This window comes from Podarcis muralis, chromosome 10 (assembly GCF_964188315.1).
Source record: "Podarcis muralis chromosome 10, rPodMur119.hap1.1, whole genome shotgun sequence".
Taxonomy (NCBI): domain Eukaryota; kingdom Metazoa; phylum Chordata; class Lepidosauria; order Squamata; family Lacertidae; genus Podarcis; species Podarcis muralis.
Window position 1 is genome coordinate 19,802,768 of NC_135664.1, and position 22,677 is coordinate 19,825,444.

Genomic DNA, 22,677 nt, shown 5'->3' on the forward strand with positions numbered 1-22,677 from the left:
AATTGCAGGTATTGTTCCACTGCTTATATAAGAAATTGGCCTCGCAGAGGTAGCAGCCTTGGGTGGAGTGAAGGGTTCCTCAAGTGGTAAGTGTGGCTACCCTCCAATGAATGTAAGATAGTTAATGTGAGCTTCTGAGAAATGTCTTTTTAGAATGGTAATCCCTTCACCCCCAATTTTATCACTGTACTAGACATTATTTTTTCTGTTTAATTTTAAGCTGTTAGGTTAGTGTATCTGTATTGTTTTATACAACATTCTGTGGATAGATGGGTTTTTTTGGTATTAATAGCATTGCAATTATTTCTTGTTGTCTCTATTTTTATTTTTATTTTAACTGTTACATTTGTTCATTTGATGTGCTTTGGACTGCTTCGGCCACAATTTTGCAGAAAAGCGACGTACAAGTTATGCCGGCTGCTTTGAAGTGCTGCATTAGAATCCATCTCTTAGAGTAGATCATTCAAAGGACCATGGATCTTTCAATATTAGGAAAGGATTGTCATTTAAGCAATGTTAGTAATAACCAACTTTGTATTAGGTAGTCGGAATTTGCAAGATACCTGTTCTTAAAGGCTGCCTTGGATTCATGTTCCCTTGAGAGGGAAAGCCTGTTCTGAATAAATCTCAAATTCTGCCAGTCGTGTCTAGACTTCAATGAACCTTGAAAGGAGAGAGTGCAAATAGCATATGCTATCCAGTCTTGCAGAACCAGAGTTGCAATGAAGTCTGTAAACTGCAGTGTAGGTAAATGTTTGATATTTGCAGAAGGGTTATAAAAGTCCAGTTATCTGATCATCCCCGGCACCTGAGAAATTAGTCCCTGGTGCTGGGAGCAAGTTTTTTCCATCCTTCAGCACTACTGTTTGTGGGACCGGCTGCCTCCATCCCCTTCCACAGCTTCGTTTCCTTAGTTACTAATCATAACTAAGCAACCACTTGGTGGTGGAAGGGCTCTCAAGTCCAAGGTTATAATCTTCAGGTAGGGTGGAGCCCTGACTTTAAGCCAGAGCTTTCAAAACTTTTTATGTTGGTGACACACTTTTTAGGCATGCATCAATTCGTGACACAGTAATTCAGTTTTACTAGCAAACCAGAGGTTAAACTAACCCCTCTCCAGCCCCAGGAGGCACGCGGGGACCATTTGTGTGACACACCTACACACTGCAGCCAACACACTAACCTGTCGCAACACAGTTTGGAAAGCTCTGCTCTGTGGGGAGAGAGAAGGAAGAAAGAAAAGAACAATTAGGATGCTAGCAAAGCATTTCCCCTTACTGATGCTCTCAGGTGTGTCCCCTTGTTCTTCGTTGGCTTCCAAATGTTGAAGATATTTTTGTGCCCCTGATAATGAATATATATTTTTTAAAACCCACAAAGATAGATTTATTGACTTAAGGGCTTGTAGCTCTTTGTCATGGTGTATTCTGATATTTCATTTTTATTGCTGTTATGTTGTTCTGTACAGAACTTTGTAAAATTTTATTTTCAGTAGTTTCCTGGTACCTTGCACGGTGTACAGATAAAAGTAGTTCAACATGCAACTGGTCAATATGAGAAAAAGTTTGAGGGGAAACGGGTTCCAGAAGCTCATAAGAAAAGTCACTTCTGTACTGTATTATCTAACTTAACTTACATCCCTATAGCCAGCAAATGAGAAGCTAGATATTATCACATTTGCTATTTTTCACCTCCTTTGAGCCTGTGATGATTATAAAACTAATGCAGTTTCCAGTTTTAAATGCATTACTGAATAATGAACTCTAAACCATTGTTCCCAAGTTTTTTTACACTTCCACAAAATACTTGGTTCACTGTCCTAAGGACTATGGAGGAACTTAATAACTTGCTGTCTAAACAAGAAATTCTTTTGTTGAATATTCTTGTTCAGTGTTGGACTATTCATCGTTGAATGAATTAAAACCTGTGTGTGCTAAGTTTCTGTGAAACTTTGCTACCCAGTAGTAACAATCCATGTGGGATTTTATAGTGCCTTTGAACAAAGGTTGGCACTCTACTATTGACAGGACTGTATCTGTTTAAAATATCGCTCAGGCAAAAACAGCATCCTTACTGTATATTTTTATAGGTAATGTTTGGTTAGATTTCCAGCAGTGCTAACCAGAACATGCACCATTTTTTATGAAGCTCTACACAGCTTCATAAACAATTACATGTTTGTACATATGAAGGTCGCATGATGATGATGAGCTCTCAAGTCTTAACAAAAGCTTTCTTCTTTTTTAGACAATGTCTTCTGCAATTGTTCAGATTTATGCAGCAGATCGCAATGCTATGTGGTCGAAGAAGTGCTGCGGCGTAGCTTGCCTTGTAAAAGACAATCCACAAAGGTCTTATTTTATCAGAATATATGATATTAAGGTGAGATTCTCCTCCTTTTGCCATCTCTAAAATATGCTTGTGCTTGTCTTAATTTGTCAAAATGTGTTGAATGGCATGCCTCTGATTTATGTATTAACGAATTGTTAAACTGTAGAAACAGAAATGAATGTGTGATATGTTTGAGCTTTGTGGCGCATGTTGGTCACACTTAAAAAGTAGGAACACATGGGTCTAAAGAAATAAATGTACTTGGGAGGAGAACCATGTGGAAGCCAGACCTTTGCTTCCTGATCTTGCTGCAGAAGTTCTCGTAGCTCAATAAGCAAGCTGTTGAGCTGTAGTCTGACAGTTTGGCAACAAGAACTGCTGAATAAAAGGTCAATCTGAAAATTAATATTTTAATGTATAGAACAACTTAAGCATATATCTAAATCCATGATATATAAATGATGGCAAAGTGCAGGTAGCCAAGAAGCAATGCAACTTGATGGCTTTGTCCTCAGCATAGTGTTGGCTCTTTGCTTTTCAAGAAGATGGCATGGAGTCCTCTCCTAAGAATATCTTGGATGTAGTCAATTGATAGGAAGCAGAAAGTTTGCCAGCATGCAGAAGTCATATAAGTATGTGTCTGCAGTCACTTTTCTCAGTGTCTCTTTCCCCCTTCCATTTTTCTTTAGGATGGAAAACAGTTGTGGGAACAAGAATTGTATAATAATTTTGTATATAATAGTCCTAGACCATATTTTCATACCTTTGCTGGAGACGTAAGTATTTCGCTGTATTTTGCATAGTTATCTCTATAACAACATTAAAAGGAATAAAAGAGTCCTGTCAGTTTGTGCTGCCAGGTATATTTACACCTGCACAGTCTCTCTTTTATTCTCTCAATCAAGTAATATAAAGAACTCTGCAGCTTTCCTGATAATTTGTATTAAGAAGTTAATGTCAGATGAATTCATTATTTTTTACAGATTTGTTTTCCTTCATCTTATAACCATATGAGTAAAATTCAGGGGAACAGATAGGCACACCTTATACATATTGAAGTCAGTAGCAGTTGTCAGCGACAAACTGAAATCCCCTTGGTACATCTAGTGTTTATTATTATTTATTACATTTGTTAGTTGCTCAGTACCTAATTTCTCAAATCTAAGATTTTAAAAAAACTAATTTAAGATTGCAAAAAACCTGCATGTCTTAATATAGTTTCTTAGAAAAGTTATGTTCATAATAAAATAATTGTTTTTCAGGCATGTCAGGTGGGTCTTAATTTTGCTAATGAAGAAGAAGCTAAAAAATTCCAGAAGACAGTGACGGACTTAATTGGACGACGGCAACGAAAATCTGGTAGATATATAGTTTTTCAACACATTTTTGCTTTGTATAGAACTTAGAAGAAAACGTTCTTAAGGCAGAAACTGTCCTCCTTAGTTTTAAGCTTCTCTGGATTCAAGAAATAGGTTAGAGATTGAAGGGGAGGCATGCACACATAGTTGTTACCAATAAATATGTATAAACTGGACCTTTGTACAGTCTACAGTTAATGCTAGCAGGATGTCATAAAATAGAATTTGGGAACCTGTGGTTGTTGGTTTCCAGCTCCCATGAGTCCCACCCAACGTAGTCAGTGATCAGAGTTGTAGACCATTAACTGGAGGATCACAGGTTCCTGTTACACAATAAGATTCAGCAGTGCCTAGTCTTTTACAATACAGCAGTGCTTCTCAAATTTGGTTCCCTAGCTGTTGTTGGACTTCATCCTTGGTCACTGGTCCTGCTAGCTAGGGATGATGGGAGTTGTAGGCCATCAACAGCTGGGGACCCAAATTTGAGAAACCGTATTGAAATCCCCAATACTATTTCTTTTTCTGATAGTGAACTTGAGTGGTGAGTGCCAATGGAAATGGAGCCAAAACAGGACAACTGGGAAATAAGAGGGGGAGTATCACCATAGTTGGGGGAATCCCAAGGATTGCTGAATTACAAATATTCTAAGGGAGAGGAAAACATGGGGAAAACCCCTTAAAAAAACAAAACAAAAAACAACAGCCCAATGAGCAGCACACACACTCAGCAGCTGCGCAATGTTAAGTGTTAGTTATAAAAGAAAACGGGGGTTGGGAGGGAACGTCAAATGACCAGGTCATAAAATCCTGAAGCGCAGAAGCATTCCTATTAAAGGTGAGAACGCACCGCAGCACTTCATTGTAAGTCCCAGTGGTATTGTTAATTCAGTGAAGTGCTTATTGCTGTTGGCTGAATAAAATAGTATCTCGGTGACATTTTGCACATTATATATTTAGAAATACAGGCAACCTTCCCGCAGTGTATCTAATGGGCAGATAGGCAGGGTCGCAGATATGGTCCGCAGTGATTTTTGTGATGTTGGCAGGTGGTTAAAATTGCCACTCAGCAGCTGGAATCCCTGCTGGCTCTCTGAGCTTCCAGTTTACATGTAATTTTTATCTGTGTTATAGTCAAGATATTGCTGGAGCTTGCAATTACCTGAATTTGTCCAGTTCATAATAATGGGCTGCGTTATTAAGTGCCACTTCCCACTGAAGTCCCCAGATTTTGCTCTCTGGCTTAGAATGTAAAGCAGGGTTCTGCACATGTATGGAGAGTGTTCAGCAGACCAGGTAGCCAAAGCAAACTGCTATGGTGCATGTGCAGAATCTTTCCATGTTAATCCTTTCCTGCTTAAACTTGGTTCATAGAATAAGAAAAATATATATAACCAGGCCATTTGACTTAGTGGCTTTTTGTTTGGTGAATCCTGATGCAGGGAGCTCTTCACTTCTTATTCTATGCCTGATATATGACTCAAATGTTTCTCTTAAAATCAGTGCATTGGTTTATAATCAGATTTTGTGTGTCTGTAGTTAGACTTCCCTTTGATTTCAGGGCTTCCCCCCTGCTGGTCAGAAATGGTTTCTCTGTTAAGCCACCAGATGGAGTCCTAAGACTATCCTATACCACTGGATGTAATTTTTGTTCTATAATAAATTGAGGAGTCACAGCGACAATCTCACAAGGCAGACAAGAATGTATCATTTTATTTGCAGTGGAATGTACAGTGCAGCTGGTTCTATAACCCTGAAAGTTTGCTGACAGGCAGACATTCTGGGAGCCTTGCTTGGAGTTAAATCCGAGAAATAGGACACTGCTTCCTGTGTCTTTTCCAAGCTGCTGTATTGCACTACGGCTTACGTCTCACAGAAAGCAGATAAGGAGGTAATGCCTGCATCTGGGCTGTAACTACTTCAGATTGCAGGTGGGGACTGCCATGTTGGATGCTTCTCTGTGCAAAAAACCCTCCAGACTCCCTAATGGTTCTAGAACGTGGGTAGGCAAACTAAGGCCCGGGGCCGGATCCGGCCCAATCACCTTCTAAATCCGGCCCGTGGACGGTCCGGGAATCAGCATGTTTTTACATGAGTAGAATGTGCCCTTTTATTTAAAATGCACCTCTGGGTTTTTTGTGGGGCATAGGAATTCATTCATTTTTTATTTTTTCCAAAATATAGTCCGGCCCCCCACAAGGTCTGAGGGACAGTGGACTAGCCCCCTGCTGAAAAGGTTTGCTGTCCCCTGTCTAGACAAACCTTCTAAATATGCTGGGGGGTTTTTAATAAAAAAAGTGCCAGAAGGTTTTTTGTGTGGAAAGAGTATTCCATCATGGGAGGTGGTTATAGCCCAGAAATAGCCTCATAGCCTGTTTTTTCAGTAACTAGGTCCAAAAATAGCTCCTTCTTCTCTGCTTGCTTACTTCCCTCTATGATGGGAACATATAGGACCTGTATGCAACTTTTCACTTTAATTGGGCCCAGTAGATTTTTGAGCGAAAGGGTTCTGAAACAAGAATAAAGCAGAAACTGGCATAGCTATTTTTCCCCTTTCACGTTGCTGTTGTGCTTGGGGGATGTCAGGAGCTTTTGTACAGAGTTCTAAATAGCACAAACCTTTTACCTCCAGAATACCTTATTAAATGTAAACAAGGAAGGACAGCCTTTCGTCTGTCATAATTAAGTACTATACCCCAGCTTTAAGCATGAAAACTATTGAGGCAGCAAGAAATAAAAACAAGACAATAACAATGTGAATAAATGCATCAACTTTAAAAGCACACACAAACAGATTTACAATTTGGGTTTGTAGAATTGGTTGGAAATAACTGAATAAGGGACATAAATGTTTCAAGAAGTATAAAACAATGTTAGCATATCATTTTCTGAAAGTGAGGGATTCGAACTTAAGGCAGGAATGCATAGTTGCCAAACTGAAATGAAAACCAAACGGTTGTGAGCCATGACTTCTAGTTTGTTGCACAACTGATGCTTCTCTTTTCTATAGTTAAAAATTTGTGGAAGGATTGCTGTGCTTGCAGTGCTCAATTTAAACAAGTTTTTTATTTTTAAACAAAACCTCTTAAAATTTAGTTTATTCAAATTAGGTTTTCAGGTTTAATGCCTTTTATTTTTTTAAAAAATGCACATGCACTATACCCTGTGGAAGCTTATCTTACCATTTTTGTTAGAGGAAAACAGATTGTGGTGGGCTGTATTCAGCAATTTTCAGCTATTCCACCCCTCAAAAAAGTAATCTGCTCTGGAAGATCCTCCCACCCTCTGGATCTAATGTTGGGGGGGCAGAAATCACTGATCTCCATATTCTAGTTATGGAGGTATTTTTAACAGCTGAGAATCATTATTGGTTACCAGTTACTACTTGTACATTTTTGCTACACATTCAATATATGCATTTTTGTGCTGTAATGATACCAGACTTAAATTTAAACACAACAACACATGCATTACTATGTTAGTATCACTGCTTTTGGGTCAGCTTGCTTTTTTCAGAATCTCAGCTTGGGTTTTTTTAATGCATCAATTGTATTTTAAAGCACTTTTCGATTAATCACAAACCCTCACAGATTTTACTCTCGCCTCCTTTAACACAGAGATGTGTAAGCTTTAGTAGGTCTAAAAATGCTGAGATGTTAAGTTAGATGATTAGGTAATTGTAGGTATAATTTTCAGCTCTAATTTTTTTGCCAGTGCCAGTTCAGTGACATTTTATATACTTGGTCATAATTATGTAAGATCAGGTTTTATTTTTGTCCACTTGAAATACTGAGAGAGCATATCTAAGATCAGACAGGGTGGTATTGGAGGATAAGCAATCTGTCTTAGATCACTGAGATTTTGAAAAAAGATTGAAGACATGTCTATGAAATAGCACTTTTAATTGTGATTTAAATAGAGAACCGGACTTTCTAAGCCTCTTTTCAAGGTGGAGCAATGGCAGCCCTGCTGAAAGAGTATTTGAGAGATTCAAGGTCATCCCCAGGCCATTTGAGGGAAATGTGAACCGTTTATTAAAATGAATGGAAGTTTAGTTAGCTTTTTTCTCTCCTGACAATAAACCTTCTGAAGTAGAGTTTGAAATAATAATAGGCAAACAATTCACGGATAATAAATCTCAGGAGGGTAAGAAAAATGTTCTAATATTCTATTTTGTGCATAAATAGTATAAAGTGTGTGTGTTTTTTTTCCTTTTTAACAGAGAAAAGGAGAGATCTACCAAATGGTAAGTGGTTTGTTTGTTTGTTTTTGCTTGCAGTAACCATGAAATTGTTTGATTGTTTCAACGTAGCTCACTTACTCCTAGCTTATCACTCATGAATGCAATTGCCTATCTGAACATCAGTGCATCTTTTAAAATTGTAAGTGGACAGTTATGCTTTGATTAGCTGTGGGATTGCTTAGTGGTACTTTAAAATTGCAATACAAACAGTACAGTAGAAGGCGAAAGCAGGAAGGCCTGAGAATAAAGACCACTGACAACTGTGGATGTTGTAGTGGCAAACTCCTCTTCTTAGCAAATGCTGATTATGTGGGAATGACTTAGGAAGTCAGCTTTAAACCATTTGACATACTGACATTAGCTTTTCATCTGCAGAATTCACTCAGATGTTTTAGCTGCTAAGTCATGAGCCAGAATCATTTTAATTTTTGAGGGGGGATTAGAAATAGTGTTCTTCCTTTATTGGTACAAACCTCGACAGTTGTAGAATATTTGCACAAAGGTGCAATATATGATTTGTTTTAAAGTAGCTAAAAACCACCCTATTGTTGAAGGGCTTGGTTAACATCGCAGAATAAAAATTGTAGGATTAAACAAATTGGCATTGCTGGTTATGTAAAATGCATTAGCCTGTAATTTCCTGGGATTTGTGTTTTTATTCATGTTGGTAATGGAAAAGTCTATTCAATGTTGAGGCAGTGAGCTGTAGATTTACTGACCTTCCATCATAATGGTTAGGATGAAAATGGGGATTTATCAGAATTAGTTTTAAAAAGGCTTGCCAGGAATCATGTGGCCCACTTTCATTTTAGCACATGAGCTGGAATCTGATTTAGTCTGCAGGAAGCTGCCCTCCAGCAGGCAGCAACTGAGGAATATAAAGGATTTCCACAAAACATTGCCATGTTTTGTACCACCTTTTCGGAAAACGCTTCTGAGGATGTGAAAGATATCAACATTAGTGGATGCTTAAGACCACTATATTGTCAAGTTCTTCCAAATGACGAACTTTATAGGCCGCTTTCGTCTTCACTGATTGAGCTCTCGACAGCTGATGGGGAAGGTGCTTGTGTTATGATGGGGAAAATTTTGTTGGATATAAATATGGCAGTGTTAGAAGAAAATGGAAGTCCCTTAGAGTCATGTGTTCCTCGTGGACAACCCAAGCCTAATGAGAGTGGTAAGCATGCTTTTCATTGGCTGGTGGTACTTATTTCTGAGCAAACATGCTTTTGATGGCACTGCTAAAGGGGAAAAAACAGCATTAAAAATATATGTACAAACTGAGTGGTTTTTATGCAACATGGAAAAAGATTATTTCTTCTACAAATCAAACTAGTAGGCATTATCCTCCATCTATAGCACTGAAAATATAGACCTCATTATGAATATTTTGTAACAGTGGTTTTTATTTTTATTTCTGTTTAATTTTACTTGTGGAAACCATCAATTTTTAGCTGCCTCGATACGATACCAAAAGATCAAAATCTAATTTGCAGATTATGGTAACCAAGAATAGCAAAATTATTAGACTCTTATTTTATTGTGACATTTCCAAGAATTAGTTTGATTATATTTATATTAATTATATTTGCTACTAGAAATAGGCAAACATCAGGTGTGCATGACAGGTACACATGGATTTACTACCAACATGTATTCTAGTAGCAACTTTGTGGAATACAGTTAAGACAGCAGCTTGCTTTCTTAGCAACGCTCTAGAAAGGCATAACCCAATGCTTACCTCTATTACAGTGTCTTTAAAATATGTGGTCCCCTAAGACCTTCTGCTACATAGAGCTGCCTCACCATGGAAGATGTACTTATGTACATTATTCAACTTGCACCATGAATTTTTAAAAGATTTCTTGCACATAAGAAATAATTATACTGATAGGCTCACATATTTAGAAGAGTAAGAAATATTGAGTAAGAAATTACTCAATTTCTCAAGAAATTATAAGAGTAAGAAATTCTTCTCAAACATCTTGACACTTAAAATGTAGCCACTTATTTCTGTTGTAAAATGGTATAGAAAGATTTGTCTTAATATTTTAGAGCTAGAGCTGTCACTGTTAGAAATCTGTTAAGCAACAGTTTTTGAAATGAGATTGGGGGATGGGAATATTGGATTGAGATGGCGGGGGAGTACTATTGGGTTAAAAAAAAAGAATCTAGTGGGAAAATGTATTTACTTTTTCTACGCTTAAATGAACCGTTTTGAGATAATAATAATTGATACTGATTGAAATCTTCTGGCCCTCTGTATTGTGTGAAAAAACAACAAAGGTTTTCCTAGGTATCATTTTGCTTTTAAAACATTAATATCTCCTTACTCTGTAATACTTGGAGTCCAGGAAACAAGATGGCAGACCAAATTAATTTGAATCTATTTGCACTCCTACAGGTCCAAGTCTACCAATGGCAACTGTTGACATCAAAAATCCAGAAATCACCACTAACAGATTTTATGGCTCACAAGTCAACAACATTTCATATACCAAAGAGAAGAAAAAAGCAAAAGCAAAAAAGAAGAGGTTAACAAAGGCAGATATTGGAACTCCAAGCAACTTCCAGTAAGAGCGCCGTTTCTTTTTTATAACTACAGACAGGCACAAAAATTCAATTACCGTATTTTTCACTCTATAAGACGCACCAGACCACAAGACGCACCTAGTTTTTGGAGGAGGAAAACAAAGCAAAAAAATTCTGAATCTCAGAAGCCAGAACAGCAAGAGGGATCGCTGCGCAGTGAAAGCAGCAATCCCTCTTGCTGTTCTGGCTTCTGGAATAGCTGTGCAGCCTGCATTTGCTCCATAAGACGCACACACATTTCCCCTTACTTTTTAGGAGGGAAAAAGTGAGCCTTATAGAGCAAAAAATACGGTACTACATTTGGGAAGAAAATCAGCTTACGAGTAATACTAAATAGGTGCCCTTTTAAATATTTTCTCCGTGGTAATTTGCCATTTTGGAAATGGCAGTATTCAGTTAAGTTAGTTTAAGATGGACCACCCTTTAGGTTTTGTGTGTGTGTTTTTAAAGGCCCAGGGTGGCTTACACAATAAAACAACAATACAGTAAAACTCAGTATGTAAATCCTCCAAAAGCAGGAGAAGCAAAGTAGGATGATGAAATCCAGCAGAGCCAACAAAACCATCAGTTAAAATTGGCAGCTGTGGCATGCTGGAAAGTGTGAGCGAGCATGTCTTAGTCTGATACTGAAACGTCACCTAGCAAGCCAACCTAGGAAAGGAGATCTATAGATCTCCCAAAGGGTAGGAGTACTCTTGAGGATGGCTTCTGAGCGTAGCTGGGCACTCGTGGTAGAAGGTGTGGTCCTTGAGATACATGGTCCCTAACCATTTAGGGCACTCTGAATTGGTCCCAAAATGAACCAACAGCCCAGTGTAGTTGCACGAACACCATGGTGTTCCCTCTAAGTAACCTAGCTATGTTTTCTGCTAACTAACTGGCACTTGTGAAAAGTATTGGCCTATGTGCAGGAATCTGATCTAGACATTTGGTTGTGTAAAGCATTTTTACCCTGATGAAAAGAGTTCGCTGAGTGACTTCCAAAGAAGAATTGCAAGACAGTCCCTTCCCTCAGCCATACAGATAAAGACTTACAGGTTGGGAGAGAGAAGGAAAAAGACACGCTCTGGCACTAGTTCTCAGTTGTGTATTTGGTTAGCTCCCAACAATCAAAACATCTTCTCTGAAGTGGATGTTGGTTGACCTTACAGGGTGGGTCATCTACCTTCTCAAGCCTATCAAAAATCTCCCAATATCTCATTGGACCCTCTATGGTAAGGATTAGCAAATACAGATAATTGTTGCCATTGAGGGTAAGATCTAGGTGTTTTTTAGCACTGGAAAATTAGAGGCACCAGGGCTTTTTCTCAGATGGAACTTGTCAGAACTCAGTTCTGTCACCTCTGGTGGGTGCCATTGCCATTCTAAGAGAGGCGTTAGTAGTGAGTTTCAGCACCTCTTTTTCTAGAAAAATAACACCAAGATTTATTTAGTGACTGCAATTGATAGGTACCAGATCGATTTGTATTTGTGTGTGTTGGTGTCTCAATGTTTTGATGTTGTATCTATGTATATATTGTAAATTGTATAATGTTTTTCCCTCAATGGTTAATATGACTGTGATGGTTAAAACAGCAATAAACAAACAAGCGCCAGATCATGTTTCATTGTACATGGACTTCAGATGTCTCAATAAAATACATACGGGTTAGGTTAAAGACCTTAACCAATCATAATACTAATAACAGAAGCAACTTTCATTATGTATTCCATCATGTATGCATGGTGTCTTAGCTTTTGTTGTCGCATGCAAGCAGACTTTTTATACTGAGTAATTAAGTTTCCACTGAGATCCTTTATTTAGATATCTCAGTGGGCAGACTTCCATGGCAATCAGCTTTTCTGCCACTATTAAGCTTATCCTGCAGTTACACAGGGCTGCACTGGGCACGTTCTTGATTTTCATGACATGACAGTGAAATCCTACTGCTGTCCCAAGTGTGCATCTAGAAAGTATCTCAGTCCGTTTTCACCATGCAGGGCATTCACGAAAAAATGCTGAATATTCCTTGACATACACTTTGGTGTAGAAGGTGAAGCACCTTTCCATGTAGAAAGTTTGAAGCCCACTGTTATATTGCCACTGAAGGATGATGAGCATCCAGTGGCAAACATGATTTCTAACAGTGCTATACTACTGAATGGTAAAGGTAAATGGTAAAGGACACAGGGGTGGTGCTGTGGTCTAAACCACTGAGCCTCTTGGGTTTGCCGATCAGAAGGTTGGTGGTTCGAATCCCTGCGACAGGGTGAGTTCCCGTTGCTCTGTCCCAACTCCTGCCAACCTAGTAGTTTAAAGCACACCAGTGCACGTAGATAAATATGTACCACTGCGATGGGAAGCTAAACGGCATTTCTGTGCGCTCTGGTTTCCGTCATGGTGTTCCATTGCACCAGAAGCGGTTTATTCATTCTGGTCACATGACCCGGAAAGCTGTCTGTGGACAAATGCCGGCTCCCTTGGCCTGAAAGCGAGATGAACACAGCAACCCCATAGTCGCCATTGACTGGGCTTAACCGTCCAGGGGTCCTTTACCTTTTATCTTTTACTACTGAATAGGAATACGAAATAACACAGTAGTGAAACTTGTACTTGGCAAATGCAATTTAATGAAAACCCGGCTCCTTATTTAATAAAAGCTGTCTCCATTATTATCTTAACTACTGAAAATAAAAATGGACTTAATCAGTATAGTATGGCCATTTTCTAGACTTCAGGGACTCTGTTTTTGAAATGCTCTAAAGCTCTCTTAGTTGAGATTGATACTGTTTAAAATTAAAATGCTATCAGTAGATCTCTTGGCACCAGCTATTTCAGAGAGTATGCGGAATCTGTGGAATCATTTAGACACAGAATGCAGCTGTGTCTCATCCGAACCATTTTCCATTTGTATAAGTTGATCAATTCTAATGTAATAGTTTATCACTGTGAAGATTACATATTGAAATATGTAATCCTCCTTATATATTCTAATTTTGCGTTTCGTTTTTCCCCTCTAGGCACATTGGACATGTTGGTTGGGACCCGAACACAGGTTTTGATGTAAGCAAGAATGAGGGTGGTTAACTGTTCCAAAACTCCCAAGCGTTCTACAGTCATTCTATATTTATGTGAAACAAAAATTGAAAGGAGGGCAATTGTAATTCATACTTTTTTTTGTCATGAAGGTTTTTAAATTTGCCATGCAAGCCGATTTAACTAAGAATGCTTTGAGCTTCATGCCTGAAAACAGAAATCTTCCCAGAAACTATGCTACATCATTGCCACACAGCCCAAGGTTTTGTGTGGAGAAACTTTTCAAATAAAAGGATCTGTGTTTGCTGAACAAAACAAAAAAAAGTAGCTTCTAATGGCTCTAATGTTTCCATTAGGTTAACAATTTGGATCCAGAGCTGAAAAACCTGTTTGACATGTGTGGAATTTCAGAGGCTCAGCTGAAAGACAAAGAAACATCCAAGGTTATATATGATTTTATTGAAAAAACAGGAGGTGTGGAAGCTGTTAAAAACGAGTTGCGTAGACAAGGTGAGTCCTCGTGCCATCCACTCATGCTTTGTAATGCCTACAAAAATGCAGGGTTTGAGCAGACTTCACTGTAGCTCCAAGTTCTACCTTCTGCACTCTTCCTGAGGCCTGAGAGGATGGGCTGAGGAAAGGGGATCAGCTAAACTCTCTTCTCCCTGCTGCCCCAATCCGTGGGAGCATCCCGTGAGCAGAACTCAGGATAATCCTGTAGGTGGGACCACGGTATGAATCCAGTCCATTACATCAAGTTGAGATGTGCTTCTCCAGATTTTTTAAAATGGATTTCTATTTGCACATTTTGTTAAACACACTTAATTTGAAATGGAATACGCTTCGCTTTGACGAAATCTCTGTGGCCAACAAACTTTTCTGTTTTAAACACCATCCTGTATCTAAGCCAAAATGTTTAAAAATTGAGTCCCAAGCAGGGGGTATCCCAGGAGTGCATCACTCTGTAGAAATTGACTTCTCTGGGTTTGTTTGTTTTTGCAAGTAGCTGCAATGGCCAGCCATAATTGGAGAACCAAGAATTTCTGTCACGATTCAATACTTACATGGTACCACCCATTTACTACATAGGTGCATGTGCCTCTGTAGCATAATTATTATGGGGTAGACAGCAGATGCTGGAGACCAACAGTTTCATGGCAGTGGATTAAAGAAAGTAAATGAGACTAGGATGCTTCAGAGAAAGTTAATATGTGTTACATTTATGATCTAGGTCCACCACTCTGGAGTGGTATGTATGAATTCTAATCTTCAGAGTTCTTTGCATTGCAGTGGTGTGTGATACGCAATACCTACACATTTGGGTGGAAAAAATACCAGATTTAGGAATGGATACATCAATACATAATTTGTAACCATTTTATATAGTAAAAAGTTGTGGCTTTTTTCCCATTGGATATTACTGGTAAACAGTGCCCTGCAATTAATTTTTGTTAAAGTCACTAACCTGCTGCCCTTTGGTGCTTCAACCTATTGTATAATAAGCCTTATAAAATATATATCATTGTTTGAAGTGTGTGTGTGTGTGTGTGTGTGTGTGTGTGTGCTTTAAGATATTCATTTAGTGATTTTGAACAAAGGGCTTCCTTGTTCTAATAACAAGAGACCCCGTACTTACAAGTGGTTTCTTCATCATGGCTAAGTAGAACACATTTTACCAATTACTAGCTCTTAATTGGGTTTTGGGAATGAACTGCTCTGTAGGTTGTGTATGGAGAAAGATTTGAGTCTTAAAGTGCGATCCTATGCAAGTCTGCGCTCAGAAGTAAGCTCAGTTGAGTTCTGTGAGATGAATAGGTATGAGACTGCAGCCACAATCTTGCGAAGCACTGAGGCCATTCACTAGCAAGGTGATTTCTTCGATGGTGACTGCAAGTAGCAGGAAATAATATTAGAGAGAACTTAATAATATTGCATGGTGATGCGTATTCCAGCCTTCCTCTTCTTCCTCTCACTGTTAAGGATGGGTGGAAGAGTTGAGCTGCCATTTTGAAATTTAAACAGAGAATGATGGCCTATATGTATATGTCAAGATTAACTCAAATATGCTAGTGCTCAAGATCAGGGTGAGCTAAGGCCTTAGTTCATTTGGCTACTTAAAGTTCTTCCAAAATGAATGCCTTTACACATATACCTATGCCTCAGTGGCCTCCACATTGAGATGATTTGCTGGATTTGATGTGGGGCTATGGTAAAAAGTTATTCAGAACCTTCCATTGATTATTATATGGAAGTGGGGATTAGGCCTGCCATCTGTATTGGATTCCCTGTTGCAGTAAAAATGTGCCTAAATCAACAAAGCCATGTTTGATTTGCTTTATAATGACAAATGAGCTATCTTGGGCAAAACGATATGTTGCCCACTTTCTAGTGTATGAAAACGTTTTACTCATTTTTTTTGTAACAGTTGGGTAACACAGCCAATTGGGAGCAATAGCTTTGTGTGAGGCGGAAAATTTTCAAATTTCAGTGATTCTAAAACACAGAGTATTAACCTTTCTATGGAGAGAGTTGGTTCCTTTTGGAAATGCTTTGCTTCTGTGCTAAAATTATCCTCTTAAAGGCTGTGAGTATAAAACTTCAGTGTTATGAAAGCCATGCAGATAGACCGTCACTTGTAAATATTGGCATTGACCTGTATAGACATTTGAGAACATGCATTCTTCCCCCCACCCCACTTTTTCCCTTTTGCTTGGTGTGCAGAGAGTGGTTTGTTGCAGTTGTGATGCTAGCTGGGTGAGAGACCAGATATGCTCAACTGGAAACAATTATTTTTTTTAACTGATAAAATGGTAGTACAGTGGTAACTCAGTTTTCGAACATAATCTGTTCTGGAAGACTGTTCAAGTTCCAAAACGTCCGAAAACTCAATACAGAAAACTCTACGGAATCCACGTGGCATGTTCAGCAACCGAGACGTGTTCAAAAACCTAAGCATTTACAAGTTTACAACAAACCGAAATGTTCATCAGCCTCTGTCCAGTATATCTGATGGAGCGTCTCCACCCCCATCGTTCTGCCCGGACACTGAGGTCCAGCGCCGAGGGCCTTCTGGCGGTTCCCTTACTGCGAGAAGCCAAGTTACAGGGAACCAGGCAGAGGGCCTTCTCGGTAGTGGCGCCCACCCTGTGGAATGCCCTCCCATCAGATGTCAAAAGAGATAAACAACTACCTAACATTTAGAAGGCATCTGAAGGCAGCCCTGTTTAGGGAAGCTTTTAATGTTTGATGCATTACGGTATTTTAATATTTTGTTGGAAGCCGCCCAGAGTGGCTGGGGAAGCCCAGCCATATGGGCGGGGTAAAAATAAATTATTGTTATTGTTATTGTTATTTATTTATTTATTTATTATTATTATTATTATTATTATCATCATCATCATCATCATCATCATCATCAGAGACATTTGAAAACCGAGGTACCACTGTGCTGTCACTGCAGAAATATAGCATTGTGAACTGCCCTTTATTGATGCATATGCATGTCCTGAACTTACCACATCTGTGATGGAGGACAGACTACAAACTGAGTGAGGTTCCTTGGGGAGGAGGCAAAGGAACTGAGCTCTTCTGTAAATCAAAATAGTCTTTTTGATGTGCAGCTGTTGGTCAGTGGGGGGAGCTATCCCTCTGTAAGTGACTAAGCACTTGTTTGTTTTTTGTTCTCAGCTCCTCCACCACCTCCACCATCCAGGGGCGGCCCTCCCCCTCCTCCTCCTCCCCCACCACCACATAGCTCGGGGCCACCTCCCCCTCCTATTAGGGGAAGGGGAGCACCTCCGCCACCTCCTTCAAGAGCTCCGACCGCAGCGCCACCCCCTCCGCCTCCTTCCAGACCTGGCGGTGCGGTGCCGCCCCCGCCCCCCAACAGGATGTATCCTCCTCCTCCTCCGGTTCATTCTTCCTCGGCCCCCTCCGGCCCCCCTCCTCCCCCTCCACCACCTTCGGGTGGTTCTTGTGTGCCTCCTCCGCCTCCCCCACCCCCTCCCCCTCCTGGTCCTCCGCCGCCGCCCAGTGTCCCAGTCGAGGTTGACCATCAGCTTCCAGTTCCTGCAGGAAACAAAGCAGCTCTCTTAGATCAAATCAGAGAAGGGGCCCAGTTGAAAAAAGTAGAACAGAGCAGTCGTCCGGTCTCCAGCTCGGGAAGAGACGCGCTACTTGATCAGATACGGCAGGGTATACAGCTGAAGTCTGTGAGTATCACTGGGTTTTTTGGTTCTTTAGTTCTGGTTACTAGCAAAATTTTGTGTAGTGTGTATCGTAGAATCGTGTTGGAAGGGATCCCAAGGATCATTCTGCCCAACCCCCTGCAGTTCAGGAATCTCAACTAAAGCATCCATGACAGGTGGCCATCCAGCCTCTGCTTAAACGGCCTCGGTCCTGTATACCTGAAGGAGCGTCTTTACCCCCATCGTTCGGCCCGGACACAGAGATCCAGCACCGAGGGCCTTCTGGCGGTTCCTTCACTGCGAGAAGTGAGGTTACAGGGAACCAGACAGAGGGCCTTCTTGGTAGTGGAACGCCCACCCTTCAGATGTGAAGGAAATAAGCAGCTATCCTATCTTTAAAAGACATCTGAAGGCAGCACTGTTTAGGGAAGTTTTTACTATTTAATGCTGTATTGTTTTTAACACTTGATTGGGAGCCGCCCAGAGTGGCTGGGGAAACTCAGCCAGATGGGCGGGGTATAAATAATAAAATATTATTAATAATAATATTATAATTAATTAATTAATTAATTAAACACCTCCAAGGAAGGAGAGTCCACAACCTCTGTAATACACTAATATATGTTTGTCACAAGAATTTCATTAACTGTCTAAGTAGACTTTTGGTGATCGAGTAAAAGTGCGAAGTGTAGAATAATCAGTCTGTCCTTGTTTCTGTTTACTTGAAGGTATGCTCTAGCCATTGGCTTCTCAGAAATTGAGTGCTAAATGTTCTAAGTTCTATGTACGCTTCTACATTACTGTATTCAATCTCCTCCACCCCAGGTATCTGATGGGCAAGAGAGTGCACCGCCTACGCCTGCTCCCACCTCGGGTATTGTGGGAGCGCTAATGGAAGTTATGCAGAAAAGGAGCAAAGCCATTCATTCTTCAGGTAGCGCATTAACTCAGTCTTTGTACGGCCATGTGCAGTTAGTTTCTTTGAATTAATACCCACGTTTATAACATGGATTATGGCATCTATTCTATCTGCCGATATAATAATATTTAACAGAAAGGGATTATAGGCTTATCAGCAGTGTGAAGTTTTAAGAAAAACCTGTATTGAAAAATAGCCTTGTAGCAACCATAAAAATTATATTAATCAACAGTTTACTAATTTATACAATTCTAGAACTGCTTGTCACAACCCACACAATGGATGTAATTTATGGAAGCTTGTTTCTGTTTCCATAAGCACCCCTTATTTAGAAAAAGAATAGGTTATTTGGTTATTCTCCTGAACCAGATAGATCGCTTATTTATTTGGAAGTATATAGATAATAGTAGGAATATTACAAATATTTTGAAGCTGTCACTTAGATCTTAATACTGTGCCACCACCAAGAAAATCATCTTTTGGCCAGCTGTTATTACAAAAATCATGGGGTAGGCATAAATAATATGCACTGTACTCCTAAGGAAAGTAATATACAATCACTATGTGACTTAGGACCTGGGTACTTAAATAGTCACAATTTTTCACATACATGCCCAGGCATATTATTACTATTATTGTTATTATTTCTTACTGTGCAAATGCCATTCAATACCAACTAAATGGGGGTTGGGGGCGGAAATGGCAACACTAGCTTTTACTGAATGTTTAGTTCTTGCAAAAATAACTTAATTTTTTTCTTATCATTAGATGAAGATGAGGATGAAGAAGATGAAGAAGATTTCGAGGATGATGATGAATGGGATGACTGATCAGTATATTATATATCATATATATTTTTAAGGTGAAATACTAAACTACTTTCTGTCTATGGATTCTGTAAAATTATCATGTAAATGTTCTACCAATTTGCTGTATATTTTTGTTGCCTTTTGCTTTTTTATTAATCTGTGCAATACCTCATTTAATCTGTAAAGGTTTGTCATAATCCTATACAAAGTTACTCCCGAAATTAATGTGTACAAGTTTACACCAGGTTGCTCAGTGTACATGTGAACACTTTCCATTCCATCAATAAGGGAGTTTTAATGTAATATGCGAGATTGACAAACACACCTTAAATGTATTTAGTTATAATGCAAGAAGGAAAACACTATTTTCATACCCTACTTTTTCTGTATCTAAATTTTCTTATTAAAACCTAGTATAGCACTACATTCTTTAAGCAATGCAGCTCCTAGTTTTAGCCCCTTCATCTTGGAAACTCTGCCACGTGGGTGAGGCTGATAAAACAATGAACCGTTGCAGTTCATACCGCTGCGATTTAAATTTAGCATTTAAGCTGACATAAAACAATCGTAAAATAATAATAACAATAATAAAGCAGTTGTGAAAATTTCCCCTGATTCTGGAGCACTGTGTTTCCTGCTGTCGGGCAGCGTTGACACCTTGAATGCTCAATTTAGGAACATCCCTGTTGGTTTCAGAGTGTGACATCTCTGATGTAAGCCACTTCTGATTTTTACCAGCTACCTTTCACAATGAAGAGGAGGAGTCTACATTTATGGCAACTGCTGCGGGCGTTTATTTATTTTTATATGCTGTTTTTTACTAAAGGGCTGTGGTTATAAAGTTTGCTCTGAATAATAGCGGGTTTAAATTAATTTTAAAATGTGTAGGGCATGAGAATACTAATAAATGAATTTAGGTGGTGTCACTCTGCAGTCTTTATGGATTACGGTATAAACCCAACACAGTTTAGGCACCAGATCTGTGATCTAGAAATTGAAAGCATTTATACAGGGATGGATGGATGCCTTAAATATATACTTCTCCTGACTGACCGGCTTTCCTAAAGCGATGGGGAACGTTTCTGGGGGAGAGAAGGGATATGAGCATGAATTCTTCCCTGATGTTTCCTTTCAACTCCCTTTGGCTGGATAAGCTGAGACTGGGTGGGCTCTGTGCCTGTCAGCCTATTAATGTTCAGAGATCCACTCCTCGCATGCACCCCTATGGGTTTATTCAAGCATAATGGGTTAATGTTGCCCTGTTTCCTTTGGACGCTAAATCTCCAGGTAGAGCTCACTGAACTGCTTGCCTTTTGGGAGGGTCTCACTACTGCAAAGTTGGTTTAAACCACTGCTTTTTATACGCACTGAACATGCATATTGCAGTTTGATTTGCCTCACGCTTAGAAATGACGCCAAGGGATGTGATGCTCCGTGCTTGGAAATCGCGTTCCGACGTACGGCGGGGAAAGTTGAGTTCTCATCTTCATTTTCGTATTTACTAATGGACTTAACGTTTGGATGATCTCCCTGTTTTATATGCAGGGTGCTGCATTTAAGATAGGCATTGGCAGTGCTAACCCCATACTTGCAGCAAGGAAACACTGAAGTAGAAAACACTAGGAATAATCAACTTGCCTCGCTGATGCACAGTGTTTCAAGGGAGGAATATCTGGCGTACAATTAACACATGCTTCTTTCCCCTCTCCCCATCTTCTCTATTCATGGTATATTGGATGAAATTTGTATTTGCTGAAACCCAGTGTTGGCTTGATCTTGGCAGGCTGGACCTGCAATATGACCTGGCTTGGATATCTTAGTGCAGTTATAACGTATGTCTAGCATCCGGATTTTTAATACTCGAGGAAAACAGGATTTTAAAGGTTATGTTGATGAAGAGGGAGGTGTTGGAAGCAAAGCTACGTTATTCCGATGAGGGTAACTTTTGTTTTAAGCACATGGCTTGGGAAAGGAGAATTTTAAAGGTCTCCTCCTCTCCCTGCAGTTGTAGCCACAGCACTGCCTGCTGCTGGAAAGACTTTCAGCCACTGTTGCTGCTAGTATGGCTTGAGGACTGCAGGCAGGTTGGCTGAAGCCTGATTTGAATGCTCTGAAGTAGGATTAAGAATGTGCACATGAGAGGGAGTGTTAATGGCCTTCGGGACAGCGTTTAGTGCTGTCTCTCCAGCTCTGTAATCATAAAGGGCATTTTTCAAATAGATCTTGCTCAGGTGGCCTCCAAAGATGTTACTTATTAGCATGAACAAAGCACATGCTTCTAGAGTCGAGAGAACTTGGAAAGATTTAATATTATATGGCTGAGATATTTGTGTAATCCATTAATCACTTGCCCAACAGGCTTTCGTTTCGTTTCGTTTTCCTATAAAGTGTATCCACATTATTGCACAAAAGTTCAGATGTTTTGCTTTCAATAGCATATTGTACGGTCTTAATTTAAGGCATGACTGCAGTTACAGTTAGGCTACAAAGTCACAGCTGCATGTTTCTGCATTTTCCCATTTTCCCATGTGGGCTGGAGGCGACGTGTCATGTCATTGAATCACTACTGCTAACTGTTGTAACAAAGCAGCTTCATGCACCAGTTAAATTAACTGTCCTGGTAGCCTTGGCAATTAGCAAATGAGCCTGAGGCCTATATCTCAGCACTACGCATAGACAATATCAACTAGCCGCTTGTACTCTGAAAGCATCTCAATCGTTCAGTTTTCCGTTTCATCAAACTGAAATTCTTGGTATGTGAATTTTCTTTCTCTTTTGCTTTTTTTTTTAAATGTACAGTGAATAGGATGTTGCACTGGTGGCAATTCATCATGGAGCATAATAAAATTAATTTGACTCAAAAACACGGTGTGGTGTGATTTTTTTTTCTTCTTGTCTGCTAACTCATGCACAGGTTATGCTTCAGCCAGGATAGCAAAATCCAACATTACCATAACTTGCTCAAATTGGAAAGTGGATTGTGTTCTTAAATAAGTTTCAGGAGGGAATCTAATGCCCTGGCCCATAGGTCAAATATGACAGCTAGCCTGCTGCTCCCATGGAAACAATGGCTGTTGTAAACCAACAGATTGCATAATGCATTAATATTACAAGGTCAGGCAATGTTGGAAGGGGTCTGTGCATTAAAAGTCTTGTTGTCTTTGCAGTTGCTGTGTGTATTGCCTGCTCTCTTTTGCATAAAACTTAACATATTTTATGGTG

At 39.6% G+C, this 22,677-nt stretch overlaps 1 protein-coding gene across 2 annotated transcripts in view; it reads left to right on the forward strand.

Moving 5' to 3' along the window:
- Window positions 1–22,319, forward strand: part of WASL (WASP like actin nucleation promoting factor) — a 34,586-nt gene extending 12,267 nt beyond the window's left edge. Inside the window, exons 2-12 of one of the 2 annotated variants that reach the window (XM_028745727.2) lie at window positions 2,248–2,382; window positions 3,021–3,107; window positions 3,594–3,690; window positions 7,909–7,932; window positions 10,337–10,505; window positions 13,525–13,567; window positions 13,897–14,050; window positions 14,772–14,789; window positions 17,228–17,751; window positions 18,553–18,661; window positions 19,415–22,319. In XM_028745727.2, the coding sequence (XP_028601560.2) occupies window positions 2,248–2,382; window positions 3,021–3,107; window positions 3,594–3,690; window positions 7,909–7,932; window positions 10,337–10,505; window positions 13,525–13,567; window positions 13,897–14,050; window positions 14,772–14,789; window positions 17,228–17,751; window positions 18,553–18,661; window positions 19,415–19,476 (1,422 nt within the window). In that variant the 3' untranslated portion in view covers window positions 19,477–22,319. The remainder of the gene's footprint in view (window positions 1–2,247; window positions 2,383–3,020; window positions 3,108–3,593; window positions 3,691–7,908; window positions 7,933–10,336; window positions 10,506–13,524; window positions 13,568–13,896; window positions 14,051–14,771; window positions 14,790–17,227; window positions 17,752–18,552; window positions 18,662–19,414) is intronic. The other variant, XM_028745728.2, reaches the window with a different exon arrangement.
- Window positions 22,320–22,677: the final 358 nt, after the last annotated feature.